This window comes from Rutilus rutilus, assembly GCF_951802725.1.
Source record: "Rutilus rutilus genome assembly, chromosome: 3".
NCBI classification, from domain to species: Eukaryota; Metazoa; Chordata; class Actinopteri; order Cypriniformes; family Leuciscidae; genus Rutilus; species Rutilus rutilus.
Genome location: NC_140211.1, coordinates 40,796,719 through 40,824,620, shown reverse-complemented (window position 1 = coordinate 40,824,620; position 27,902 = coordinate 40,796,719). Strand labels below are relative to the sequence as shown.

Sequence of the window (27,902 nt, the reverse complement as noted above, 5' to 3'; positions counted from 1 at the left end):
TTCGGAATATATTTTTGCTTTATTGACAGCAGAGTGTGTGGAAGCAAGAACATGTAAGTTAGAAATGTTAGTGCAGAAGTTTTTATATTTCTTATTAATTTTCTTATCATATCATTACTTTGTTTACATTTTTTAATTACAAATTAAAAAGATTATTCAGATTTTTTTTGTGTGGTCTCAGACTTTTGAATGAAATAATCGCAAAGAGCAATAAGAGCAAAGACTTGGATTATTACATTAAACATGGGGGGGGGGGGGGGGGGGGGGGGGGTGCACTAATGTGTATGTGTAAGTCTATTAATGTCTAACATTTTGTTGGTATGCTTTGCACAGGATTTAAACATCAGCTAGCTACTGACTGTCATTTAGCAGACACTTTTCCCTGAAAGTAAATACTTCTCTCCAACATGGAGATCATAAAAGAATCAGGTCTCTTTGAGTGGTAAGACCAGTAGCATCTAAATAACTTAAGGGCAAAAGGTTCAGTAATATTCCAGATTTATTTAGAAGGAATAGATGGAGGGCACCCCCCTGTGAACCCAACCATGCACTTTAATTTCAAACTTCTTGTAATGTTATATAGAAACAGGACGATGCATGTGCTTGCTTTGCGTATGACTGAATTTCTTACCATCTATCTCTTCATCAGTGGTCAGCTCATCATTGGAGCAAATGCTCAAGACATTTACCAGCATCTCAGTCACTACGGGAACAGGAAAAAAAGAGTGTTTGTTTGCTGCACTTATTGAGGATTTTATGCCACATAAAATCTGTTGAAGGCAAATGGTTTACCTTTCTCCCCAACGAAGGGCAAAGACCAAGTGAAGACATCCATGAAGTTAGGCAGCCAGTAAGGATGAGGAGAACAGTTAAACTGTCGAATGTTCATGACATTATTCTCATATTTCAGCACAGCAGCTGTATAAGGAAGAGAGGTACAAAAAAAAGAGAATACATAAAGAGAGAGTATGGGACAATGGTGTAAATGATACAGCTGGATTCTGCCAAACGCTACATCAGATCTCAACGCTGTCTCAGATGTAAAACAGACTCCCTCCCTCCCTCCCTCCCTCCCTCCCTCCCTCACTCACTCACTCACTCACTCACTCACTGCCTCCCTCACTCACTCCCTCCCTCACTCGCTCGTTTAAATGCCAAAAAACTATAATGGATGTGGAACTCCATCTTCAAAACATATTTTGAGGTTGAATGATTTTTCCAGAACTACCAAAACAAAGGAATTTGAATCTCTTAAAATAATGAAAACAGTACCATCAAGCACAAGCTATTATCATCAATGCTTCAAGGTACAGCCACACTATGTATTTAAGGGGAAAGACTATAAAGATCTCCACATATCATTTGACAAACCAGAATATGAATTTTACTTATAGCTCCTATGTCATGTATTTTTAATGAAAACTTCCTGGAGATGGCTAACTCCATGTGATCAATGCTGTCGATGTGGCGACCAATGTGCGCATGTCCTAGATCAGTCGAAAGTTGACACCACACATTACAACTCACGGAGGGGGACTTTCCTGTCCCATCATCATATGGCGCTTTTCCACTGCATGGTACGGTACGGCTCGGTTCGGTACGGCACGCTTTGGCGCTTTTCCACTGCATGGTACGGTACGGCTCGGTTCGGTACGGCTCACTTATGGCGCATTTCCACTGCATGGTACGGTACGGTACGGCTCGCTTCGGCTCGCTTTAAATGGTACCACCTCTGTTGAGGTTCCAAGCGTACCGTACCGGTACTAAAATGTGACGTGAAAACACTGAAGATCACTGATTGGTCAGACAGAATCGTCACTACCAGTGTCATTGTATTTGCGACACGAGACCATGCACGAGACAAACCCGCTAGATTTAAATAGCCAGTAGACAACAGCCAACGCTGTAGTTTCTTGCAGTTAAAAAGTTTCTTGCAAACTGGTTCTTGCAGTCAGGGGCAGCGCCGGATAATTTTTATGTGTGTCATATGTGTGTGTGTGTGTATATATATATATATATATATATATATATATATATATATATTTATTATTAATAAATGAGCAAAACTTGTATATTCAATATTCAATTATTTTAATGATCACAATATTATTAATAAATGAGCAAAACTTGTATATTCAATATTCAATTATTTTAATGATCACAATTAAAGCTTTAATTTTATTAAATTGAACAAGCGCAAAATTCAGCATTCAATCAAATATTCAAAAAGACTTAATAATAATGTTACTCTCTATAGGCGCGTTTACTACGAATATGGCGATCGTCAACTTCATCTTTGCCAGACACTGACAGAAAACACTATTTTATAAATACAAATCAGTGCACGCGTCCCCGGATTTACAAATGCACATCTTGCTTGTTGCACGCACATTATGTCGAAATAACGAGATATTATGTTGAAATAACATTATTATCAAGTCTTTTTGAATATTTGATTGAATGCTGAATTTTGCGCATGTTCAATTTAATAAAATTAGGCCTATATATAGCCTATATATATACTATTAATAAATGAGCAAAACTTGGCCCCAAAATATTTAATATTTAATTATTTTAATAATCACAATTTAAGTTTTAATTTTATTAAAACGCGTGCACTGATTTTTATTTATAAAATAGTGTTTTCTGTCAGTGTCTGTGCATGGCAAAGATGAAGTTGACGATCACCATATTCGTAGTAAACGCGCCTATAGAGAGAAATGCACATAATGGATTACATAAGAGAGTAGCCTATTTCTTTTTGTTTTGAATTATTTCGATTAAAGACATTTCAAGCTTTGTGTATTTGAAGATGAGATGCGCTCCAGTTAACGTACAATGCAAGTGACCGCTCGGGCGCCTCAATGATTAAATTGTCTATTTTGCTTCTTATTTAATCCAGGCAATTGTTTGATGAAAAAATTATTAAAATTAAGATACAATTTATACAAAACGAAATTCACTTTAAAGAAAGTCTTTATACAAAACAAAACTTAATGAAGTGGTCAAAATTATGTCTGACTCGCTCCATGTCTCTACTCGTGCTGTTCACTTTTCATAATCAACATAGGCAGATGGAAAAAAATAACATAACATTAACTAAATGCGCTTTTTTAATGGCAGTAGGCTATAGTTTAAAACAGTACATTAGGCCTAGACTCTCTATTTGTAAAGATTGCTGCACATTCATTTAATTCTGAATTTTGCACACACAAGTTGAAAGGCATTTGTTCAAATCAAGTTCACGGATAATTGTGCGTGCATTTATTAATCATTATGATACTAAAATCATAAAGTAGGCTATGCTATGTACAAAAAATCAGATGAGCCCAGAATATGAACGCAACGTTTAATCACACGTTAAGAATGTTCCTTCCATATAGTAAAACATTATAAGAACGTTTAATTTAATTTAAAAACATCCACATGCCGAGAATCAAGAGCACCATCCCCTGTGTTGTGCGTTTGAAATGTGGCACGTTTACGATGATGTCATGGCAGTAGAGGCGGCAACTATAACGATCAGTCCCACCCAGTTTGAAGCGGTACTAACTGCAATGGAAAAGCAACCGAGCTAAAGCGAACCGAACCGTGCCGTACCGTGTCGAGTCGTACCACGCAGTGGAAAAGCGAAGCGAGCCGAACCGTTCCGCGCCGAGTCGAACCGTACCGAGCCGAACCGTGCCGTACTATGCAGTGGAAAAGCGCCATTAGTGGTGTTTGAGAATAGCAGGTCGTCAAACATGGAGTGGCAAGCAGGTGTCAATGTCAAATACCAGACATAAAAGACCTGAAGATACAGTACGCTGAACATAAACACGCCTTAAATGTCACTCACGGTCCACGGCCCATACATCTTAGCGGGATATGTATTATCAGATAATGGAACATTGCTATTAATTACATAAAATATGATCTTTCCTCAGTCTATAATTAGGTGATGGTCCACACCATAAATGCCTCTGAAAAGCTGACCTTAAAGTCCACCCACAGAAACTGCAGAGGTTGTGCTTGACAGAGTGAGAGAAACAACTAACTTCCCTCCAAACAACACAAACTTTAAAAATGAATATGTTTCCATGGAATAAACTAGAAGGGAAGAGGAAAAGGGGAAAAGTCAAATTAAAGGATTTTATATACGTATGCAGTCCACTACCACTAGATGTCTCTCCACATTTTAAATCACAAACCAACTTTGTTTATGCACCATTTTAATCACCACCCAGTGTTTTTTGCAATTCACTTACATTGTCCAGCAGTGTGATATATACACTCACCTAAAGGATTATTAGGAACACCATACTAATACTGTGTTTGACCCCCTTTCGCCTTCAGAACTGCCTTAATTCTACGTGGCATTGATTCAACAAGGTGCTGAAAGCATTCTTTAGAAATGTTGGCCCATATTGATAGGATAGCATCTTGCAGTTGATGGAGATTTGTGGGATGCACATCCAGGGCACGCAGCTCCCGTTCCACCACATCCCAAAGATGCTCTATTGGGTTGAGATCTGGTGACTGTGGGGGCCATTTTAGTACAGTGAACTCATTGTCATGTTCAAGAAACCAATTTGAAATGATTCGAGCTTTGTGACATGGTGCATTATCCTGCTGGAAGTAGCCATCAGAGGATGGGTACATGGTGCTCATAAAGGGATGGACATGGTCAGAAACAATGCTCAGGTAGGCCGTGGCATTTAAACGATGCCCAATTGGCACTAAGGGGCCTAAAGTGTGCCAAGAAAACATCCCCCACACCATTACACCACCACCACCAGCCTGCACAGTGGTAACAAGGCATGATGGATCCATGTTCTCATTCTGTTTACGCCAAATTCTGACTCTACCATCTGAATGTCTCAACAGAAATCGAGACTCATCAGACCAGGCAACATTATTCCAGTCTTCAACTGTCCAATTTTGGTGAGCTCGTGCAAATTGTAGCCTCTTTTTCCTATTTGTAGTGGGGATGAGTGGTACCCGGTGGGGTCTTCTGCTGTTGTAGCCCATCCGCCTCAAGGTTGTGCGTGTTGTGGCTTCACAAATGCTTTGCTGCATACCTCGGTTGTAACGAGTGGTTATTTCAGTCAAAGTTGCTCTTCTATCAGCTTGAATCAGTCGGCCCATTCTCCTCTGACCTCTAGCATCAACAAGGCATTTTCGCCCACAGGACTGCCGCATACTGGATGTTTTTCCCTTTTCACACCATTCTTTGTAAACCCTAGAAATGGTTGTGCGTGAAAATCCCAGTAACTGAGCAGATTGTGAAATACTCAGACCGGCCCGTTTGGCACCAACAACCATGCTACGCTCAAAATTGCTTAAATCACCTTTCTTTTCCATTCTGACATTCAGTTTGGAGTTCAGGAGATTGTCTTGACCAGGACCACACCCCTAAATGCATTGAAGCAACTGCCATGTGATTGGTTGATTAGATAATTGCATTAATGAGAAATTGAACAGGTGTTCCTAATAATCCTTTAGGTGAGTGTATATATATACACTCACCTAAAGGATTATTAGGAACACCATACTAATACTGTGTTTGACCCCCTTTCGCCTTCAGAACTGCCTTAATTCTACGTGGCATTGATTCAACAAGGTGCTGAAAGCATTCTTTAGAAATGTTGGCCCATATTGATAGGATAGCATCTTGCAGTTGATGGAGATTTGTGGGATGCACATCCAGGGCACGAAGCTCCCGTTCCACCACATCCCAAAGATGCTCTATTGGGTTGAGATCTGGTGACTGTGGGGGCCATTTTAGTACAGTGAACTCATTGTCATGTTCAAGAAACCAATTTGAAATGATTCGAGCTTTGTGACATGGTGCATTATCCTGCTGGAAGTAGCCATCAGAGGATGGGTACGTGGTGGTCATAAAGGGATGGACATGGTCAGAAACAATGCTCAGGTAGACCGTGGCATTTAAACGATGCCCAATTGGCACTAAGGGGCCTAAAGTGTGCCAAGAAAACATCCCCCACACCATTACACCACCACCACCAGCCTGCACAGTGGTAACAAGGCATGATGGATCCATGTTCTCATTCTGTTTACGCCAAATTCTGACTCTACCATCTGAATGTCTCAACAGAAATGGAGACTCATCAGACCAGGCAACATTTTTCCAGTCTTCAACTGTCCAATTTTGGTGAGCTCGTGCAAATTGTAGCCTCTTTTTCCTATTTGTAGTGGAGATGAGTGGTACCCGGTGGGGTCTTCTGCTGTTGTAGCCCATCCACCTCAAGGTTGTGCATGTTGTGGCTTCACAAATGCTTTGCTGCATACCTCGGTTGTAACGAGTGGTTATTTCAGTCAAAGTTGCTCTTCTATCAGCTTGAATCAGTGGGCCCATTCTCCTCTGACCTCTAGCATCAACAAGGCATTTTCGCCCACAGGACTGCCGCATACTGGATGTTTTTCCCTTTTCACACCATTCTTTGTAAACCCTAGAAATGGTTGTGCGTGAAAATCCCAGTAACTGAGCAGATTGTGAAATACTCAGACCGGCCCGTCTGGCACCAACAACCATGCCACGCTCAAAATTGCTTAAATCACCTTTCTTTCCCATTCTGACATTCAGTTGAGTTCAGGAGATTGGCTTGACCAGGACCACACCCCTAAATGCATTGAAGCAACTGCCATGTGATTGGTTGATTAGATAATTGCATTAATGAGAAATTGAACAGGTGTTCCTAATAATCCTTTAGGTGAGTGTATATATATATATATATATATATATATATATATATATATATATATATACATACTGTATATATATATATATATATTTTTTTTTTTTTATGATACATATTCTGTTTAGCAACTAGGTTAATAAAACTACATGTAGAAAGACTATTTAAAAAAAAAAAGTTTTTCAGTTTAAGAATAGCATGTCACATTCACTGTCACAATTGAATGTGATGTCATGTTTTAAATATACACTTACTGAAAGATGTCCATGGTTGATGAAATTTAAAGACTGAAATCTAGAGATGTCATAAAGAGACGGCCGGCCATAGGCTATATTTGAATTATTTCATGATAAAATTTTAAGGAAAATGAAGAATAAATTTAGGCTCCACTTTAAATTTCTTACATATAAGATCAACATGACTTTAAATGATCAGTTAGATTACTGCATAGCTTCATAAAAAACAGGGTTGCTGAAATCTGTTCCTATAGGGGAAATCACTGGTGTGAGGAACTCTCACTTCAGAGCAACAATCAGAATGAGGACGAGAGTTCTCCTCTCTTTTATCTGGCATCTTCACTTTATCCTTACCTTCATTCCTGCATACCAGTAACAGCCGACCCTGCTGTGCCAAAACCTTCCAGGCCCACACAAACTTTACCAGTGATCCATGACCTGCTACGTTGTCATGGTAACATGACCTATGCATTGATAAATGCTTTAAGCAATAGTAATTAAATCAAAATCATGAAATACAGAACCATGACATTCGGATCATGTTCCCCAACAGCTTTCTTCAATATCCTACATCTGGCAATTTCAACTAAAAATTATCAAAGGAAGGAATCTGCAAAATGTCTTATTTGGATTTGTCAGGACTGTGCCATCAACAGATGAAGGAACCCTCTGCATTGTAATCAGTACTCAGAATAAGCTCAGCGGGCAAGCAGAGACAGTGTCCATCACCCTGCTGCTTTCTACTATATTCTCCATTATGAGACCCAAACAACAGTTACGTGTTCAACAACGCTAGAAAACCTTGCCAGAGCAGTGAAGAGCTGACTGTCATTTGTCATTTTTTCTTGCCGCAGAAATGTTTTGTGCCGTGTCAGGGGTTGCTTGATTGACTCTATTTGCACAGTCAGGACTGTGGTGCTCATGGTCAGCAGATGATGGATGGCTGTGCTCAATCTGGCAACCCTTTGGAGTGATGGATATCCCGGGCTTCCCCCCACCGGGCTCGAGTTACAGCGCCAGTCGATTGGCCATCAATCTCCTCACACGCTCGTGTCCACACTCATCTACTTAATTCAGGCTTGAAGGAATAATTAAGTTTTGCTGGTCCAATTTAGCCTTGAAATCTAGACCTAAATCTGAAAGATTAATGGTCTGGCATCGACTAATGAAAATCGGCCAGCTCGAGGGGCGGCACCAAGCATGCATTTGAAAATCTCACTGCACGCAATTGGATAACACTACGACCAATCATAACAAGCCCCATACGCTTAGCTACCAGCAGAGCTAACTGGTAGATTAGACTCTTGCCGTATCCGGTCGGCAAAACAGTATTAGTGGGAAGTTCGGATCATTTTACTGACTCGGATCTTTGAGTCTCGTTCAGTAAAATGAACGAATCTTTTTTCGAGTAATTTCGTTCATTTCAGCATAATATAATTAAAATGGCATGTTAAATATCCCAACACATCTAGTACTACAACTTCATATTTATCACGTTTGTTCTCCTCCTCTCGTGTCTCGAGACGTTAGTTGCATCGACTCGTCAGTGTCTGACTCTGATCTGTCTGCTGGGCCGTGCCGTGTGTGATACAGCAGGGCCGGAAACAGAAACGATTAGTTCATCTTTCGAGTCTCGAGTTCGGGTCCGAGTCTTTCATTCTTCCTGTCAGTCCCATAGAGCCTATGCTGTCAGTAACGGAAAGAGAAATGATTAGTTAATTTTTTCGAGTCTTCGGGTTCGAGTCGTTCGTTCTTTTGTCACGTGACCGCTGATATCTCGCATCAAATACAACATTAGATTCGTATTATTGACTGCGTCTGAATATATATTGTTTTATATTTAGGAATTAAAATACAAAATATGTGCAATAAACATTATCTGAAAAATAAAAGTTCCATCTTATTATTGCCCCTGTCTGTCTCTTTTCTAAATGTTTCTTGTGCATCTGTGGTGTGTTTTATTATTATTATTATTATTATTGTTGTTGTTGTTGTTGTTATATTATAATAATAACACACATTGTTATATATATATATATATATATAAATACATTAATATAGGCTATAGGCCTATAAGCTATGTTACAAAGGTGTAGTTTGTAGGTTTCAAAAAACAAAAACAAAAACAAACAAAAAAAAAATCACTAAGATAAACTGATTTTTATTCATTAATAATACAAGGACCAAAAAAAATCATATAACAACTCAATAGAGAAAAATAAATTACAGTGGATTCAAAATTAGTAATAGTCTAATTGACTTGAATTTGTGAAGTTAGACTTGAATAGTCAATATATTTCCCATATTTGTATATGTCTATGATATTAACTGAAAATTATAATCCACTGTAAACAAGTCTCATCAAAGTGGTTTCCCCTATCATACGGATAAAGCTTTGCATTAACCAACTCTTAAATATCACATTCAATGTTATAGAAAATAATGTTCATGACAGAAATTCACAAATATAGCCTATATACATTTGAGAACAGAAACGCATCACGTAACTAGTAAAAAAATTAAATAAAAATAACTACGCGCTTGTTTGTAAAAAGGTTGTGAATTAGTATTCAATACGTGACAAGTCACATGACAAAAGAACAAAGGACTCAAACCCGAAGACTCGAGAGATGAACTAATCATTTCTCTTTCCGTTACTGACAGCATAGCCTCTATGGGACTGACAGGAAGAACGAAAGACTCGGACCCGGCCGAACCCGAACTCGAGACTTGAAAGATTAACTAATCTTTTCTCTTTCCGTTACTGACAGCATAGCCTCTATGGGACTGACAGGAAGAACGGAAGACTCTGACCCGGCCGAACCCGAACTCGAGACTCGAAAGATTAACTCATCTTTTCTCTTTCCGGTACTGACAGCATAGCCTCTATGGGACTGACAGGAAGAACGAAAGACTCAGACCCGTCGATTCAGAACCCATATGTTGCGTAATGCGCATGCGCGGTCAACACAAAATGAACGAATCTCTCTCTGAGACAACTCGGTAGTCCCGAGTCATATTAAGTAACTCTATGGGCAGTGTGTTTGACCCATAATATTCATCAGTCCAGGCCGAGTATTCGCCCTGGCTGTGTGGAAAACTATTGATATAATTGTGCCTTATAGGACGCTACTTATTACGGGAATGATGCTGTTTAGCCCCTCTTTCCCGGACTCTCTGCGAGTCCCTGGTGATCATGCACTATATGAGCCCCGGGCACCTGCCCTTGGGACTTTGGTGTTGGATCTCAGCACGCACGGCATTTTACACTGTGTTCCCCTAGCGTAAGATACTTACGCAGTACGAGAGACCTCTCGTAAGAGAACGTACTCGGTTACTAACGTAACCTCGGTTCTCTCTAGAAGAGGGAACGAGTACTGCATATCTTTGCCGTGCCTGCAACATGCTCTGGTTCGCTTCGGCGATGAAAAACCAGATTATATCAGCCTATCGAGCTGTATTTATGGGCCTAAGCCACGCCCGTTTCGGCGGGACGTCTCTCTCGATAGGCTGCTGCAGTTGCCGCAGAGCAGCCAATAGGCGCGCGAGCCGCCTTGCCTATGTTTTACATTACTTCAAAATTAAGGATAATTTTTGGCTTCAATATCTTGCGGAAAAGAGATTTTCCCCTAGCGTAAGATACTTACGCAGTACTCGTTCCCTCTTCTAGACAGAACCGAGGTTACGTTAGTAACCGAGTACGTTTTCAACCCATGATACATGATGTATCTAAAAAAAATAGGGGTGGATAAATAAAATGTATATACTGTTTAAATAAATTTAATGCTGTTGTTTTGCTACAACAAACAAATGCTGTTGTTTTGAACTTCATATTCATCAAAGAATCATGAAAAACATTGATAATAATAATACATGTTATTTGAGCACCAAATGCAGAATCAGAATGATTTCTACTGTAAAAGATCGTGTGACACTGAAAACTGAAGTAATTGTTGTGTAAACTTACCCTTATATACTGTAGGTTTGATGAGATGTGTTAAAAGGGCTGTCAATGTTAACGCGTTAATGCATGCAATTAATTCAAAATCTGTGTTAAACGCGTTAAAACAATTTAATGCAAATAAATTACTGAAGCACGTGAAATTGCATCATTAATGTAATTTATGGCACACAGTTAGATCATCTTAGAAGTCAGGAGTTTATCGCAGCGTCAACAATGCACCTGTTACCCTGGTAGGTGGAAATTTCTATTCTGACCCTTTAACCCAATTTCACTTCTCTGTTGCGACCAGATCATTTTAAGCAGCTAAACTCCAGGAAAGTTTTCAGTCCAATGATCCAGTACAATCCAAAACAATCTGTCCAAAACAGCACTAATGTAAAGAAAACCAGGCAGAGAGAATAGAGAATAGAGAATCACTTTGCAATTTGCTTCCAGGGGTCATAGATCCTCTTCTTAATATCATTAATTCATCTTTGTCATTAGGATACGAACCAAAAACATTTAAGCTGGCTATGATTAAACCGCTTGTTAAAAAAACACAACTTGATCCTACAGAATTAGTCAATTACAGGTCGATCTCGAATATACCTTTTCTGTCAAAGATACTAGAAAAGGCAGTATCTTCACAACTATGTTCCTTTTTAGAAAGAAATTATATCTGCGAGGATTTTCAATCAGGATTTAGACTGTACCATAGGACTGAGACAGCTCTCATTAGAGTCATAAATGATTTGCTCTTATCATCCGATCGTGGTTGTATCTCTCTATTAGTGTCACTCGATCTTAGTGCTGCATTTGACAACATTCTTTTAAATAGACTCGAAAATTATGTTGGCATTAGTGGAATTGCATTAGCATGGTTTAAATCATACTTATCTGTCCGTTATCAGTTTGTAGCAGTAAATGAAGAGATGTCTTATTGATCACAAGTTCAGTATGGTGTACCACAAGGCTCAGTACTAGAACCGTTGCTTTTCACTCTGTACATGCTACCCTTGGGAGATATCATTAGGAAGCATGGCATTAGTTTTCACTGTTATGCTGATGATACGCAGCTCTATATTTCTTCACACCCTGACAAAACTTACCAAATTCACAAAATTAATGGAATGCATAGCTGATATAAAAAACTGGATGACTAGCAACTTCCTACTACTTAATTCTGAAAAAAACAGAGATTCGAATTATTGGACAAAAAATGTCCTCACGTAATAATGTAGAATACTGTATAACACTTGATGGCTGCTCTGTCAAGTCTTCGTCGTCGGTTAGGAACCTGGGTGTGCTCTTTGATACCAATCTTTCATTTAAAAGTCACGTGTCTAGCATCTGTAAAACCGCATTCTTTCATCTTAAAAATATATCTAAATTACGTCATATGCTCTCAATGAAAAATGCAGAACAATTAGTCCATGCATTCATGACATCAAGGTTAGATTATTGTAATGCTATTATGGGTGGTTGACCCATAATAAACTAAAGCTGGTCCAAAACGCAGCAGCTAGAGTTCTTACCAGATCCAGGAAGTATGACCATATTAGCCCGGTTCTGTCAACACTGCATTGGCTCCCTATTAAACATTGTATACATTTTAAAATATAGCTGATCACTTACAAAGCACTAAATGGTTTATCTCCCCAGTACTTGAGCGAGCTCTTAACACATTATAGTCCTTCACGTCTATTGCGATCTCAAAATTCTGGCCAGTTGATAATACCTAGAATATCAAAATCGACTGCTGGCGGTAGATCCTTTTCCTATTTAGCACCAAAACTTTGGAACAATCTTCCTAACATTGTCCAAGAAGCAGACACACTCTGTCAGTTCAAATCTAGACTAAAAACACATCTCTTTGACCTAGCATACACATAACACATTATAGACTTCTATAATTCAATATTAGGCTGCATAGTTTAGGTCAGCCGGAACCGGGAACACTCCCCATAAATCCTGATGTATTTGTTACATCATAAGAAGGATGGCGTGGAGTCCGCCGTATCCAGATCCGATGAAGGACCTGCACCTGGACACGATGACAACGCAGTCCTGAAGTGTCAACCAGTCCCTCCCTGTTTACTGAAGTCAGCTGGATCCCGGCCGTATCCAGATCAGATGGTGGACCTTCACCTGGACCCATCCATGACACATCCCTGAAGTGCCAGCCTCATCAGCCCTATGAGGTCGATCATCCTCATCAGCCCAGATTGGTCGATCATTGACACGACCAATCTGACCTGTAATGCTGCCTGGATCATAATCATACACTGTTCGCTTGTTGGCCAGAGGAGAACTGGCCACCGACTGAGCCTGGGTTATCCCAAGGTTTTTTTTTCTCGATTCTGTCACCTGATGGAGTTTTGGTTCCTTGCCACTGTTGCCTTGGCTTTTTGGCTTGCTTAGTTGAGGACATTTAATATTCAACAATATTACTGATCTGCCTTACTTAGGGTGGATGATGACACAATTTTCTTCTAGAAACAAACTTTGTTGTATTATTTTCATGTTATCACTGTGAAGCTGCTTTGATACAATCTGTATTGTAAAAAGCACTATATAAATAAAGGTGACAATTTCAGTGAATTATTCATTCCAGTGTGTTTCATTTTAAAACAAGCTGTCATATTCTGTGATTGTTTCACAGTAAGTGTGCGATTAATCGTGATTAACATTTTTAATCTATTGACAGCCCTAGTTAAAAGTAATATTTAAGTGTTTATTTATGTGTGTACATTTTGATTTTAGACTGTATAAGGGGCAGAAGCAGTGACAACTCTTTATTATATAATTTTTTTGAAGTTTCTTTCCTTTATGTTTTGGTTTATTTTTTTGGTTGGGTTGCAACTGCAACACATTTTGTGAGTTCCTGTCTTGAAAATAACCCCCTAAAATGTTATTTTGCAACACTTTGCTGCCTGTGTCCTTTTCCATACTGGCCACAGCCATCACACTGACTAACTTGGGTCTGTCCATCTTGTAGCTCAGTAGAGACACTATATGCCACATCTGGACATCTGACCTGCTGTCTACTCACACACGCACCATTCAGAGAGATGTGTGCATAATACCTTTGTTATTGTAGACATCTAAGTAGTTGGGAGCTGAGAAGATAGTGATGAGAGAGGGGAAGCCCGTAGTTTGACTCTTTCTGTACATGCGATAACTGTGGGCAAAAAAAGAAAACATCATCATCACCATCACTTTCCTCAGAATAAACATCAAGACAATGATTACATTTTTTCATTAGGTCCACGCACCTGGCAGGATGGTCACTTGGTGGTGCTATAACATGGTGATTTGCATTTTGGGTCATAACTTTGAACCATGAGGGCTAGAAAAAAATATTTTTTTCTAACCTTACCAGTTTGGCAATGGTAAGCTTATAAAAATGACTTATAATTTTTTGATGATTTTGCAGGAAATATCATTTTAAGGTCATCTGTCTTTGAGTGGTTACGTCAAGTCCGTAAACAGAAAGAAGACTACTATATGGCGTGCTGAGGATACAGTTGCTTGAAAAAAGACGGTACCTCTAGGTCAGGGGTGAGGAACGTTGGTGCTGGAGAGCCACTGTCCTGCAGAGTTTAGATCCAACCCTGAAAAAAAACCTCACCTGATTGTTGCCTTAGTGATCCTGAATACATTGATTAGCTGGTTCAGGTGTGTTTGATTAGGGTTGGAACTAAACTCTGCAGGACAGTGGCTCTCCAGGACTAACGTTCTGCAGGACCCTGCTCTAGGTGGTTTCATACGGATTACATAATTAAAGAATATTTGTTTTTGTTTTAAGTTGGTTCATTTAAAAGTATACATACACATTTATCATGTCTGTGAGGCACGTATACACTGGGTTTCAGTTCATTTTTATGAGATACTCCAGAAAGAAGTTCACGGACACCGAGACAGCAGAGAGCACACTTTTTATATTATTTTACAAAAGCACAACATTTTGTTATTGTGAGTGTGCACAAATAAAAGTACAGTTTTGAATGATGTCTGACTCTTACCTGACTGACCAAAAATGACGGTTTTTATTTTATTTTATGTTATGTTTTTTACACTGTCAGGAAAGAATCTAAATGATTGCGCAGGTGTGTTTGTCTACCCCAAGGGGTTAAACTTGTCATCTAGATGGCTGATTTTAATCTAGAAAGGTCAAAACACCAATCATCGTTGACATCTGAGGAATAACCTATTGTCAAAACCAAGAAACCTTGGCGAAGAGCCTGCAGTCAAAAAGGGAAAGCGACAGAGCCCGTGCTAAAATGAGAATAAATATCGCCATGGCTTTTGAGAGGTAGTAACAACTCCTAGATCTGAAGGGATTGAAGAAGAGTAATGCAGAGACGGCTTTCCCCCCCATGAACAGGTAAGACATTTCAGTAGCTGCGTTTCCATTACCCTTCAAATTGCGCAAATTGAAATTGCGAATTGAAAATACGCCCAATGGAAACACGTCAATTTCGCAAAAACTCCCATTTATCGCAAAAAAGTTTTTGCGCTCGCATGAGGTGGTTTTTCAGGCAATTCGAAAAAGAAATATTTCGCGAAACTGCAATGGAAAGTTTTTGCGCATTTACAGGTCACCTGACAGATGACACGGTATGCTTCGACAGAATACGAGACAGAGTTCTTTATTAAATTCATAAAAGACAGAAGAATTACAGGAATACTGGATTCTAAACCTCAAAGAAATGCCACAATCAAGACCTCGAAGCAGAAATGAGGGAGAAACACCCAGAAACACCTCATATGTGCCGCTCTCAAGTAGCCTATAAGGGTCTTTCCTTGCCATTAATGATTGGATAACACATATGGCCAGTGCGGTGGCTGAGGTACATAAACCTACCAACGTCCGTTGCTATGATTTTTGGAATGACTTATCGCGAGAGGAAAAAATTAAGTTTTAGTCGCATAACATCGGTTAATGGAAACGGCATCATTTCGCAATAGTTTTTTGTCAATATTTAGAAAAAAAATCGCAATGTGTGAACTGATATAACTGATCAAATGCTAGATCTAAACAATCAGTAAAATGCTTTATTTTAAAACATTTATGCTTCCATTTGGTCAGAAGAAAACAAAGTACTTATTGTCATGTTGATATGATAGATCCGCACTGATGTGGATCAGATTCATTCACACAGAGAAGCAGTCCGAAACACCCCACGTAAAAAAATAAAAACCTCACAAGTAACTTGCAATTTCATGTTTCAAACAGAGAAACAGGCAAATGTTCTGTACTGCAGTTTTAACTTTTATTTACCCAAATAAAACATATTTGTCAAATTGCCAGACATGATTAAATATTCTGCTGTCTATTTAAAATGAAGAGACAATTTTATTTGCTTTTTTAAGACAATATATATTATAAACTTGTTATAAAGACACACTTATTTACTGTTGTGGTATGCATAATAAAACAAACACTTGTGTATTAAAATGCAAGCACAAGTTATCATGCAGACATCACATTTCTCCTATAAACTATAATACACCAGCTCAGAAGCACCTGCAGTCAAATAATTATCCAATTTACTTTTTCTGACATAAGTAATTTGACAGTTTGTTCTGTGTATTTCTACATTCCAGAAATATAACAGATTATAATTTCAACAAAAAAATATTACATGATTTAATTATTAAATTGTTTACTTGGTTTTAGTTTCAGTTCTACAAAACTTTTCACATTAGAGTGAAAAGCTTAAAGCACAGCAGTTCACACAAATAAAAAAGGTTATACACTTTTACACTATAGGTATATAAACAATACACATATTATAAAAATAAATGATAAAAAAAAAAGCCCTTAAGATAAATGCCTCAGCTGCAGATGATAACTTCAAATATATTTGAAATTGTCCTGTAACTTCTTATGAAGTTTACACAAGTTTACACAACCAGTTGCATTTTTATTAACTCACAAATGCATAACCAAAATATATAACATTAACGTTGAGAGTTAATTTGCAAAAACGGATAGCTATTAATCAAACTGCAGCTGGGTTGGTTTGATTAAGTAATAATAAAAAATAAAAAATTCTGGTTACTTACAAAATGAAACTTCATTCAAAGTATGTTTTTTTTTATATATTAAAAGTTAGTTTTTTAGCAAAAGCAGATAACGTCTCGGTTACGAACGTAACCTTGGTTCCCTGAGATGAGGGAACGAGTATTGCGTAAGTAGCTTACGCTATGGGAAAACTCCTTTTCTCGAGAATATTTAAGCCAAAATTTTGAAACGCAGTGCAGCTGCACAGCATACACAGATGAGCGGCGAGAGCGGTCATTGGCTGTGCTGCGGCAACTGCATGAACCTATGACGGGGCGGCTCAGACGCGTAGTCCAATCAGGGCAATTCGCGCCCTGACACGTCAGAGCCCGCCAGGATGGGCGTGGCCAGAGGCTATAAATTCAGCCCATCGGGCCATCAGAGCTTAGGTTAAATCGACTGAAGCGATGCCCTGACCAAAGCACAAGCACGGCGAGTTACGCAATACTCGTTCCCTCATCTCAGGGAACCGAGGTTACATTAGTAACCAAGACGTTCCCTTTCGAGAGGTCTCTCCTATTGCGTAAGTAGCTTACGCTATGGGAACCCCATTTGAAACGCCGTGCATGCTTGACTTCGCTCTAATAAAGCCCGAGGCAAAGCCTGAAGCCCCTAAGAGTAAAGTATGAACCCCATAAGCCGGTCAGTGACGGGCTTCATAAGGGAAAAGGAAGGAGTGGGCCTAATAAGGGCCAAACCTAATAATGGTATATATATAAGTAATATATATGATGAATAATATATATGAACCAGGTTTATGTAAACAGGACCGGATAATATCGGGCCCACGTTTCATGGGGTATTGTGCTTACACATTTCATATTGAAAGTACCCTGGAATGCAGAGCAGGGACTTGTAGGTTATAAAACCTGATAAATGTGGACCCGGCGTGGGCTCATATGTTTAAAACGCTCATAAATACTCAAGCCCCGCCATTTGAACGGGAGGGCGTGAGGGGCGGGTTTGCTTTCTGTACATAAGAAAGCTGGCCGCGAGCTCAGAAAGAGAGCAGCATAATTTGTATCTGCCGCCAGAGCCGGGATTCGAACACAGGTCTCTGGCGCGAAAGCTTTAGACTTTGCCACTGAGCCACAGGGGGGAAATGACATAAGCTTTCAGTTAGCGTGAGCAGATAAGAGAGCGTCATCATGTTTTGTGTCGGCATTTGTTTGCAGGCGTGCATGTATTATAACAGGCTCAGTTGCTGCAATATTGATATTTCCAGCCGCCTGAACCAAGAGGGGACTGAGAAATGTGTGAGAAATGGAGGTTGGTCCGGCCTCGGCGGGACTAAACACTCTTTCCACCTTTCGCCGGTGAGCGACGCACGCAAACGGGGCGCGAGGGGCGGGTTCGCTTTCTGTACGTAAGAAAGCTGGCCGCGAGCTCAGAAAAGAGAGCAGCATAATTTTTATCTGCCGCCAGAGCCGGGATTCGAACACGGGTCTCTGGCGCGAAAGCTTTAGTTTTTGCCACTGAGCCACAGGGGGAAATGACATAAGCTTCTGTTAGCGTGAGCAGATAAGAGAGCGTCATCATGTTTAGTGTTGGCGTTTGTTTGCAGGCGTCCATGTATTATAACAGGCTCATTTGCTGCAATATTGATATTTCCAGCCGCCTGAACTAAGAGGGGACTGAGAAATGTGTGAGAAATGGAGGTTGGTCCGGCCTCGGCGGGATAAACACTCTTTCCTCTTTTCGCCGGTGAGTGACGCACGTGAACGGGGCGCGAGGGCGGGGTAGCTTTCTTGAACGTAAAGAAAGCTAGCCCCGGGCGCTGAACATTGTTCGTGAATGTCCTCTCTGACATCCCTTGTGAACGGCGTATTTTGCGCGGCTCAAGCAAAGGGAGAGAGAGCGGGAAACGGGGTCGTCATAGGCGAAATCGGCCAGTCGAGCCCGCAGGGTGGGGAGATCCATCTCGTCACACTCAGGGCAGCCGCCCTTAGCGAGTGCAGCTTCCGCGTGGTAACGGCCCAGACAGGAAGCGCAGAGGATGTGACGGTCTCCACCGACGAGAGAGCCTCTGACGAGGCGCAGTTGGTGAGAGGCATTTGAAACAACGCCCGTGTGAAATTTCTCTTTTAGAAAGTGTCGTGGCAGCGAACACAGCAAAAAGGATACGGCGTGCCGGATGGCACAGCAGAACAGCGGGCTGAAGGCAGTGAAGGAAGCCGGCGTCCTCAGATCTGCGAAGCAGGGGCTTGTTCCGCTGGGTTGCTCGTCGACGGCGGCGAAGGCTTGTAATCCAGATAATCAGCGAAGTGGAAGCTCGCTGAAGGATATTAAATCTAAGCTTTGACGGCCCGATGGGCTGAATTTATAGCCTCTGGCCACGCCCATCCTGGCGGGCTCTGACGTGTCTGAGCCGCCCCGTCATAGGTTCATGCAGTTGCCGCAGCACAGCCAATGACCGCTCTCGCCGCTCATCTGTGTATGCTGTGCAGCTGCAATATTCTCGAGAAAAGGAGTTTTCCCATAGTGTAAGCTACTTACGCAATAGGAGAGGCCTCTCGAAAGGGAACCCCAACAGTCGTTTTTTTGGGCAAAAACAGATGACTTCACATTTTGTGTTCCAGAGTTAAACAAAACCAAGTAATTGCTATGATATATAATAAAACACTCAGTTAATCTTTGTAATGTTAATCTCCTCCGCTGACATAGACGCCTTACAAACTTTATTGTTGTGATTACACACAATACAGGGAGCTTTTCCCTCACCACTGTAACGTGCTGCTTTAGCAAGGTTCCTGACTAGCAGTCTTGACACCTCACCTGAATACTGCACGCTGATTCGCTAAAACGGACTTATCGGGTTGTGTTCACAAACAACAAGGGTGCTTGTCGGTTTCTGCTGTAAAACATGAACTTGCGATGCCTTGACAGTGGACAATACCGGCTTTTGTGACAAAACGTGTTTAGGGTTCAGTCAATCTTGTCAGGCGTCTATTTCAGCTGAGGAGATTAACGTTACAAACTGACATAGCGGCAGACAGTATAGTGAGTAAACGAAAATGCGCGGTTTGGCGGAACTGCTTAGACGGACATTTTGTGAGGATGTGGAGAGTGTCAAAATAAAGGTACCTCATATCGATATTTTACACGTGGCATCGATGGATCGTATCGTTAGACGTTTGATCCATATCAATGTATTTTTACACCCCTAATATATATATATATATATATATATATAAACAAACAGAAAACTTACATATCAGTCTCTTTCTGTCAGAGCGTCTGTTTGTTTTAGCCAGAAAAGGCTGTGAAGTGGGCCTAACTTCTGGCTATCAATTAGTCATGAGACTATAATCAACCAGCAATAAGCATTTTCTCCATCAAAAATGTCACAGTCAAAATCTAGATTTGTCTTCATTTGTCTGCATTGCTTTGATGTCTCTTTTTATTCATATGAGCTCTAGTCTCAGTTTGCTTGTAGCATAATAATTATGAATTATCTGTGCAGGATTGCTAAAGCGACTTCCGTTCCATGAGCACTGAGTCTGGATCTCTGATCTCAGTCCTTCTGCTTCCACTGTACTGTTAAAGCAAGAGATCTTGTGCAGAGCTGCACTAGAGGGACTCTCCCTGCAATTAGTGCATTGTAAGTAGGGTGACCACCATCAAACAAACGATTATAAGTTTGTGTGGGACAATGTGGGACATGTTACCAACACTAAAACATATCCTGAAACTGTTATATAATGTTATATAACTGTTTTTTTTATCTAACTTAATAAAAACATTTGTATTCTGCCTTTCAGCTGATAAAAGTTCTTTGTTCTTTAGTCCCTTCCAGAAAACACAATTACATCACAATGTAACATAACATGTCTTTATTTTACATGCCATTTAAATTCAACATCACTGAGCCCAAAGGCAGCAGGCATCATGCAGATAACTATTTTTGAAACAGTTCTGACCAAGTCCAACTAAAATCCAACAAAATAAACAATGAACAAATAAAATATAAAACAGCATGAAATTAGATCATTGACAATCTTATATATTAAGAATATATTAAACTAAAAACTCATATTTTTAGAAAGGATGTGAATTAAAACAACCACAGCAGGCAACAAGTTGATAAATTCTGTTAAATAAAAATGTTAATTGACCGAATTATCCATTTGTTTTCTGACAGGGAACACATGGAACGAATCACCGGTCTACATTTTGATTGACAGCCGTCACTACCTACTAGTGACCATGTTTACTCCTTTCTTTTCAACCATTGGATAGGATTTAAAAAACGGCTGCTGTATTTGTACTTCTGATGAAGTGCTGTTAAATAGGTGAAAAACTACGCCGGAAAAAGTATAAATAAAATGCTTTCTTAAAAAGGCAAAAGAACGCATACACGTTTTCTTAATATGATAATTAAAACCCAATAGACTGATGAAAATGTGGGACATTTTCCCAATATGCGACGTGCGGGACAAGGGGTGAAATTGCTGTGCGGTACAACGCAAAGCGGGACGGGTGGTCACCCTAATTGTAGGTAGCTCTAGTGTCTACTAATCAGCATGTAACTTCTATTTAATGTTGATCTAATTTTCACCACCCTGCTGCTATAATCAGGGACCAAGAGACTGGCAGAGTACAGTCTAGTCAAACAACAACTCCACCATAATCAATGAACATGCAGAAAGCTCTAACACTCTGACTCAACAAAATTGGACAGCAAGACCAAGGTCCATTCTCAGCTGGAAAAGCTAGGCTGGTCCCATAATACTGTGTTTAAAGGTCTATTCATAAGATTTCCATCAGGTAAAAACACAAACATGCTTTGTGGGCAATATGCATCAATCTCATCTTGAATGCCGTGTTGTGAGAATCACAACACCAACAAGTTCATCTTCCTTTTATAGTCAATATGTTCATTCAATTATCACAGCAGAGCATAAACTCATTCAGGGGACCATAATTAACCACATCTTATAAAATAACATTTCAAAATGCAATGTTTGCATCTCTCCAGTCTCTCAAACCTAACCAGATGCTACTAAAAACAACCTAAGATTTATGCTTTTGTGCCAGACTTACCCAGCATCCTGTGCTTCATGGGCTCGGATGATAGATAATAAGTTGTTGTGTTGTATAAAGTCACACACAGCAGGATAACTACAAGAATGAGGAAAGAGAAAAATGAGTTGTAAAATACAGCATAAAGACAAATGGACTTGGCTTCTAGATTTAGTTCTGGGGAGCAATTTCATTTAATAACGTTCAAGATACAAGAACACCGTCATCATACTACTGTCACAGTAAGGACATTTAAAAGATGGCCAAAGTACTGTATGTGTGTAAATGATGTAAAACAAATGCTATAAAACCCTTGCTATAATTTACCTCCTCCCTCAATGGGCAACAACACTGTTGAATTCCTTTTATTTAAAAGTATGTTTATGAATACTGATCATTTAAAGTCCCCCTGTATTCAATAATTGTATCCCTTAATACTCATCTTTGATCACCAAAATGACATAATTAAAAAAAAAATCCCTGTGAAAAAAAATTCTTCATGCCTTAAAATAGCTTGAATGTAACTACATCCTTGCTTCATTTAATACACAGATGCATGAATATGCAAATTAGCCCCGCCTCCACTCAATCCCATGAGCTCAGACTACCTGATCCACTCAGTCAACTTTACTTTAGTAAATGCTACACAATGCCAAGTGGAAACTATGGGTCAATTCAGCCATATATGTTTGAACCAGAAACTGATTCAGAAGAAGTGGAAGAGTTATTTATACAGGGTCGTCTGCAAGTCAGAATATCAGAATGGTAATGCATTTTATGTATTGCTCTCTATAATGTCACATTTTTGCTTGACTACATTATCAAACAGCTAATAATGTTACACAAACCATGTTCCCGTTCGCCATCTCAGTCTGCCTTCTAAAAATGATAAATGCCATCTTAGAATGTGAGTGGAGAAAGGCATATAGTATACTTCATTATAACATTGTAATATGCATAATATACATAATTCCCCTGCTTTATTGCTAAATGTACATGATTTTTCATATCAACAGAAAAATACCAGGATAACCTGGCTTCACTTGAGACTCCCCTGCTTTGCAGCCTAGGTTAGCATGATATGCTAAAGCCCGCCCGCCTTGTCAAGAACAAGGGCGGTTTCAAACCACGTTTTTGAGACTGTCTTTGGTTCACTGCAGTATTAAGGAGAAAATACTCAGCAATGGAGTTGACATGAATTTACACATGGTTTGTCTTAAAGCATTTTAAAAACACCACACAGACATATAAACAACATTAAAGGGTTAGTTCACCCAAAAATTTGGGTGAGTCATTAATGACATAATTTTCATTTTTGGGTGAACTAACCCTTTAAAAACTTGATTTTCACCACAGGGAATCTTTAAGCCTTTGTGAGTGATCTGAAATAAACATTTTGTCATATGATCACTCTTGCATCTCATCTGGACAAATTATTGTATGCTCACCTGACATTGCCATGCTGCACTGTCACAAAAACGTTGAATATGGTTTTAAGCTATGCAGTTTAAAAACAGGTGATTTTAAACCACTAAAGCACAATAAGCAGCAAAAGAGAACTCATTTCAGTATGTGCATGCTCTGTCTGAGAGATGGTTTAAGAGCGCACACACCTGAAACGTGCACACATAAAAAAGCTGCTCATACAGCTTGTATTGAATTTAGGTCTTTTTGGTGCCTTATTGGGCTTGAACGGTCAAATACCCACACTTACAGTGAGGAAAATAAGTATTTGAACTAGGGGTGTGAACCTACACTGGTCTCACGGTTCGGTTCGATTACGATTATCATGTCATCGATTCAGTTCAATTCGATATCACGATGCACCGCATCCTCAATTTTCAATTTTACTTCAAAAGTGATGTGTGCGCGCGTGTGTGTGCGTGTGCTCGCCTGTTCGGGAAGTCGCAGTGACAGAAACAGTGACATTCCAGTTTAAGTTTCAAGGGAAAGCTTGTTTATGCCATTAAGAAAAGGAAAATTTGTCAAATAAATTTAGTTTTAAAGAAATGTTCATTTAAAAGCAGCGCTTATTAATCAGTGTATTATGTTACCAGTAAAGATGCGCGCATCAACCGTCGCCGAGTCCGCTGTTGAAGGTGACGATCATCCATTTATAATCACGCGTAACAACACAGAATAATTGTAATTTGACCATCGGGTGCGGATACTTAAATCAGAGAAAATTATTGGGGCGGGTGGATGATTTATTTTTGGGAATAAATGCGGATTCGGGTGACGTTGGAGCTCATCCGCTTACTCTAAAGCAGTCGAGTCTGCCAGGCGTTAACAGCTCAGGGTGAAAACGTCTAACGTGGTTTATCAAGTTAGTGGTATTACCTCCTGCATATTCTATTTGTGCGTGACATGAGCGCACACAGCGCGTGTCTTCTGCAGGTCGTGCTTACCAGGTTGTTCATAAAAGCCGAAATGTACCCAGATGTCGGCTTTAAAAGTAGTTGGAGCATTTTTAATTCTCTTGCACTCGCGTCTCACCTCCCTCTGCCATTGTATGCTACCGCGACAAAGCACGTACGCGACAAATGACGTCAGAAAAGCGTCAGTACATTATAATCGGTTATGGTCTATTACTGAACCGATACCGAATCGTCCTCGTCTGAATCGCGATGCATCGTAGAAACGATTAATTTTGACACCACTAATTTGAACACCCTGCTATTTTGCAAGTTCTCCCACTTGGAAATCATGGAGGGGTCTGAAATTGTCATCGTAGGTGCATGTCCACTGTGAGAGACATAATCTAAAAAAAAAAAAATCCAGAAATCACAATATATGATTTTTTAACTATTTATTTGTATGATACAGCTGCAAATAAGTATTTGAACACCTGTCTATCAGCTAGAATTCTGACCCTCAAAGACCTGTTAGTCTGCCTTTAAAATGTCCACCTCCACTCCATTTATTATCCTAAATTAGATGCACCTGTTTGAGGTCGTTAGCTGCATAAAGACACCTGTCCACCCCATACAATCAGTAAGAATCCAACTACTAACATGGCTAAGACCAAAGAGCTGTCCAAAGACACTAGAGACAAAATCGTACACCTCCACAAGGCTGGAAAGGGCTACGGGGAAATTGCCAAGCAGCTTGGTGAAAAAAGGTCCACTGTTGGAGCAATCATTAGAAAATGGAAGAAGCTAAACATGACTGTCAATCTCCCTCGGACTGGGGCTCCATGCAAGATCTCACCTCGTGGGGTCTCAATGATCCTAAGAAAGGTGAGAAATCAGAACTACACGGGAGGAGCTGGTCAATGACCTGAAAAGAGCTGGGACCACCGTTTCCAAGGTTACTGTTGGTAATACACTAAGATGTCATGGTTTGAAATCATGCATGGCACGGAAGGTTCCCCTGCTTAAACCAGCACATGTTAAGGCCCGTCTTAAGTTTGCCAATGACCATTTGGATGATCCAGAGGAGTCATGGGAGAAAGTCATGTGGTCAGATGAGACCAAAATATAACTTTTTGGTCATAATTCCACTAAACGTGTTTGGAGGAAGAAGAATGATGAGTACCATCCCAAGAACACCATCCCTACTGTGAAGCATGGGGGTGGTAGCATCATGCTTTGGGGGTGTTTTTCTGCACATGGGACAGGGCGACTGCACTGTATTAAGGAGAGGATGACCGGGGCCATGTATTGCGAGATTTTGGGGAACAACCTCCTTCCCTCAGTAAGAGCATTGAAGATGGGTCGAGGCTGGGTCTTCCAATGACAATGACCCGAAGCACACAGCCAGGATAACCAAGGAGTGGCTCTGTAAGAAGCATATCAAGGTTCTGGCGTGGCCTAGCCAGTCTCCAGACCTAAACCCAATAGAGAATCTCAGCGACAGCCCAGAAACCTGACTGATCTAGAGAAGATCTGTGTGGAGGAGTGGGCTAAAATCCCTCCTGCAGTGTGTGCAAACCTGGTGAAAAACTACAGGAAACGTTTGACCTCTGTAATTGCAAACAAAGGCTACTGTACCAAATATTAACATTGATTTTCTCAGGTGTTCAAATACTTATTTGCAGCTGTATCATACAAATAAATAGTTAAAAAATCATACATTGTGATTTCTGGATTTTTTTTTTAGATTATGTCTCTCACAGTGGACATGCACCTACGATGACAATTTCAGACCCCTCCATGATTTCTAAGTGGGAGAACTTGCAAAATAGCAGGGTGTTCAAATACTTATTTTCCTCACTGTATGTGTCAAAAGCCCATCTTTGTGAGTATCCTAGTAAACACAGTCGTTTATGACTTAAGTGAACGTAAACAGTTGAGAAAGAAAATGAATGTGTATCAGTATATTAGATCAGTGCATTCATTGTTAGTGACAGCAGCCTAATATTCCTGCTGAAGTTTGTCATTAATGTTAATCAAACAACAAAATCTCTCACTGCTCATGACTGAATCACTTTGGTAACTTAAGAATAAACGTACATTTCATTTACACAGTGAATACTATGCAGTGTTTTTTGTACATGTGATTACTTTATACATTGTATGTAGTATTTCTTATTTCTTGTGTAAGTTTTTCAAGTAGGTCTATTTCATAACTGACTGTTCACTTGTCTTCAATAAGTCTTTTTTTAAAACTTATGTTAGTTAGGCTAGTATTAGTTTTTTTTGTAATATTCATATTTAAAGCAAAACTAACTAGAGGGAGATTGGGGATGGAGCATCAGTAACGGAAGTAAACCTTAGAAGTAGCTTAATCAGTAACTTAACTTTAAATAATCACTTGGACATGTACTACACAATCATAGATTATGTGAGTTGATGTCAAAAAAAAAAAAAAATCATTTTGAATAAAGTGAACAATTTAAAGTGACAAAAGCATTAGATTGTTTTACTTTCAGGACTTTAAATTTAGCACAAAAACAATTTCGTTTTCTGTGTTTGTGTTCGTGTTTGTGTGCTGTATTGCTATGTTGCCATCCACCTATTTTTATGTACATTTTGGAATATCACATAAAAAAAAAAAAAAAAAAAAAAACACAGGATAGAAACGGCTAGATGCGTTTTAATTAAAATAATTTGCCCACAAACCATATGTGCTCAAATAAGGCGTGTAATGTTTTTTTTCGGCTTAGAAAACATGCTCATAAACTATGATGAAAACACATTTAGCACATAAATCCAAAAAAAAAAACTTTGCATGTCTTTGCCTCAACAGGGGATGTTCTTGGATAACTGGACTCACTGTACTTGGTTGGTTGTAACACTATCCCCACCCCAAGCAGCCATAACTTAGCTAACTGTTTTAACATGTGGATTTGATGTTGGCAAGAATTTAAAGCATCAAATTAAACTAGAGAAACGGCCACTTCTGGTTTTGCAAGTCAAATAATTGTATCTAAAATGCAATGATTGCTAGGCAAAAATTAATCTTGTTTTTTTTTTTTTTTTTTTTTTACTGTCTTTCCTGAAAATCTGTGTTTTGGTCATAAAATCTACAATGTTCCTCACAGTCACATGTCACTTATCCTGTAAGTTCAAAAAGGTGATGGTGAATGCATGCTACTCTTGGTTACACTTTATTTTAAGGTGACATAGTTACATTGTGGGCAGCACTGTGGCTCAGTGGTTAGTGTTGCAAGAAGGTCCCCAGTTTGAGCCCCGGCTGAGCCAGAAGTCCTTTCTGTGTGGAGTTTGCATGTTCTCCCCATGTCAGCGTGGGTTTCCTCCGGGTACTCCAGACACATGCAGGTGAATTGGACAGCCAAAATTGCCTGTGTGTGATTCTGTGTGTGAGACCCTGTGATGGACTGGCCATCTGTCCAGGGTACTTTCCCCTGCCTCTGGCCTAAGAAACTGGGATAGACTTCAGCCCTATGACTAGAAAGGTTTTTATAAGGAATAGAGAGAGTTATATTGTAGTTACTCAAATAAGTACTGAGTAATATTAATTAACTACAT

At 39.7% G+C, this 27,902-nt stretch overlaps 1 protein-coding gene across 4 annotated transcripts in view; it reads right to left on the bottom strand.

Moving 5' to 3' along the window:
- The window catches only part of LOC311287105 (protein phosphatase 3 catalytic subunit alpha), a 274,952-nt gene that overhangs the window by 19,700 nt on the left and 227,350 nt on the right, over nt 1–27,902 (bottom strand). For all 4 annotated transcript variants that reach the window (XM_084403704.1, XM_084403706.1, XM_084403705.1 and 1 more), the window contains exons 7-10: nt 21,991–22,068; nt 13,964–14,058; nt 793–918; nt 632–703 (exon numbers count right to left, since the gene is read on the bottom strand). In XM_084403704.1, the coding sequence (XP_084259830.1) occupies nt 632–703; nt 793–918; nt 13,964–14,058; nt 21,991–22,068 (371 nt within the window). The remainder of the gene's footprint in view (nt 1–631; nt 704–792; nt 919–13,963; nt 14,059–21,990; nt 22,069–27,902) is intronic.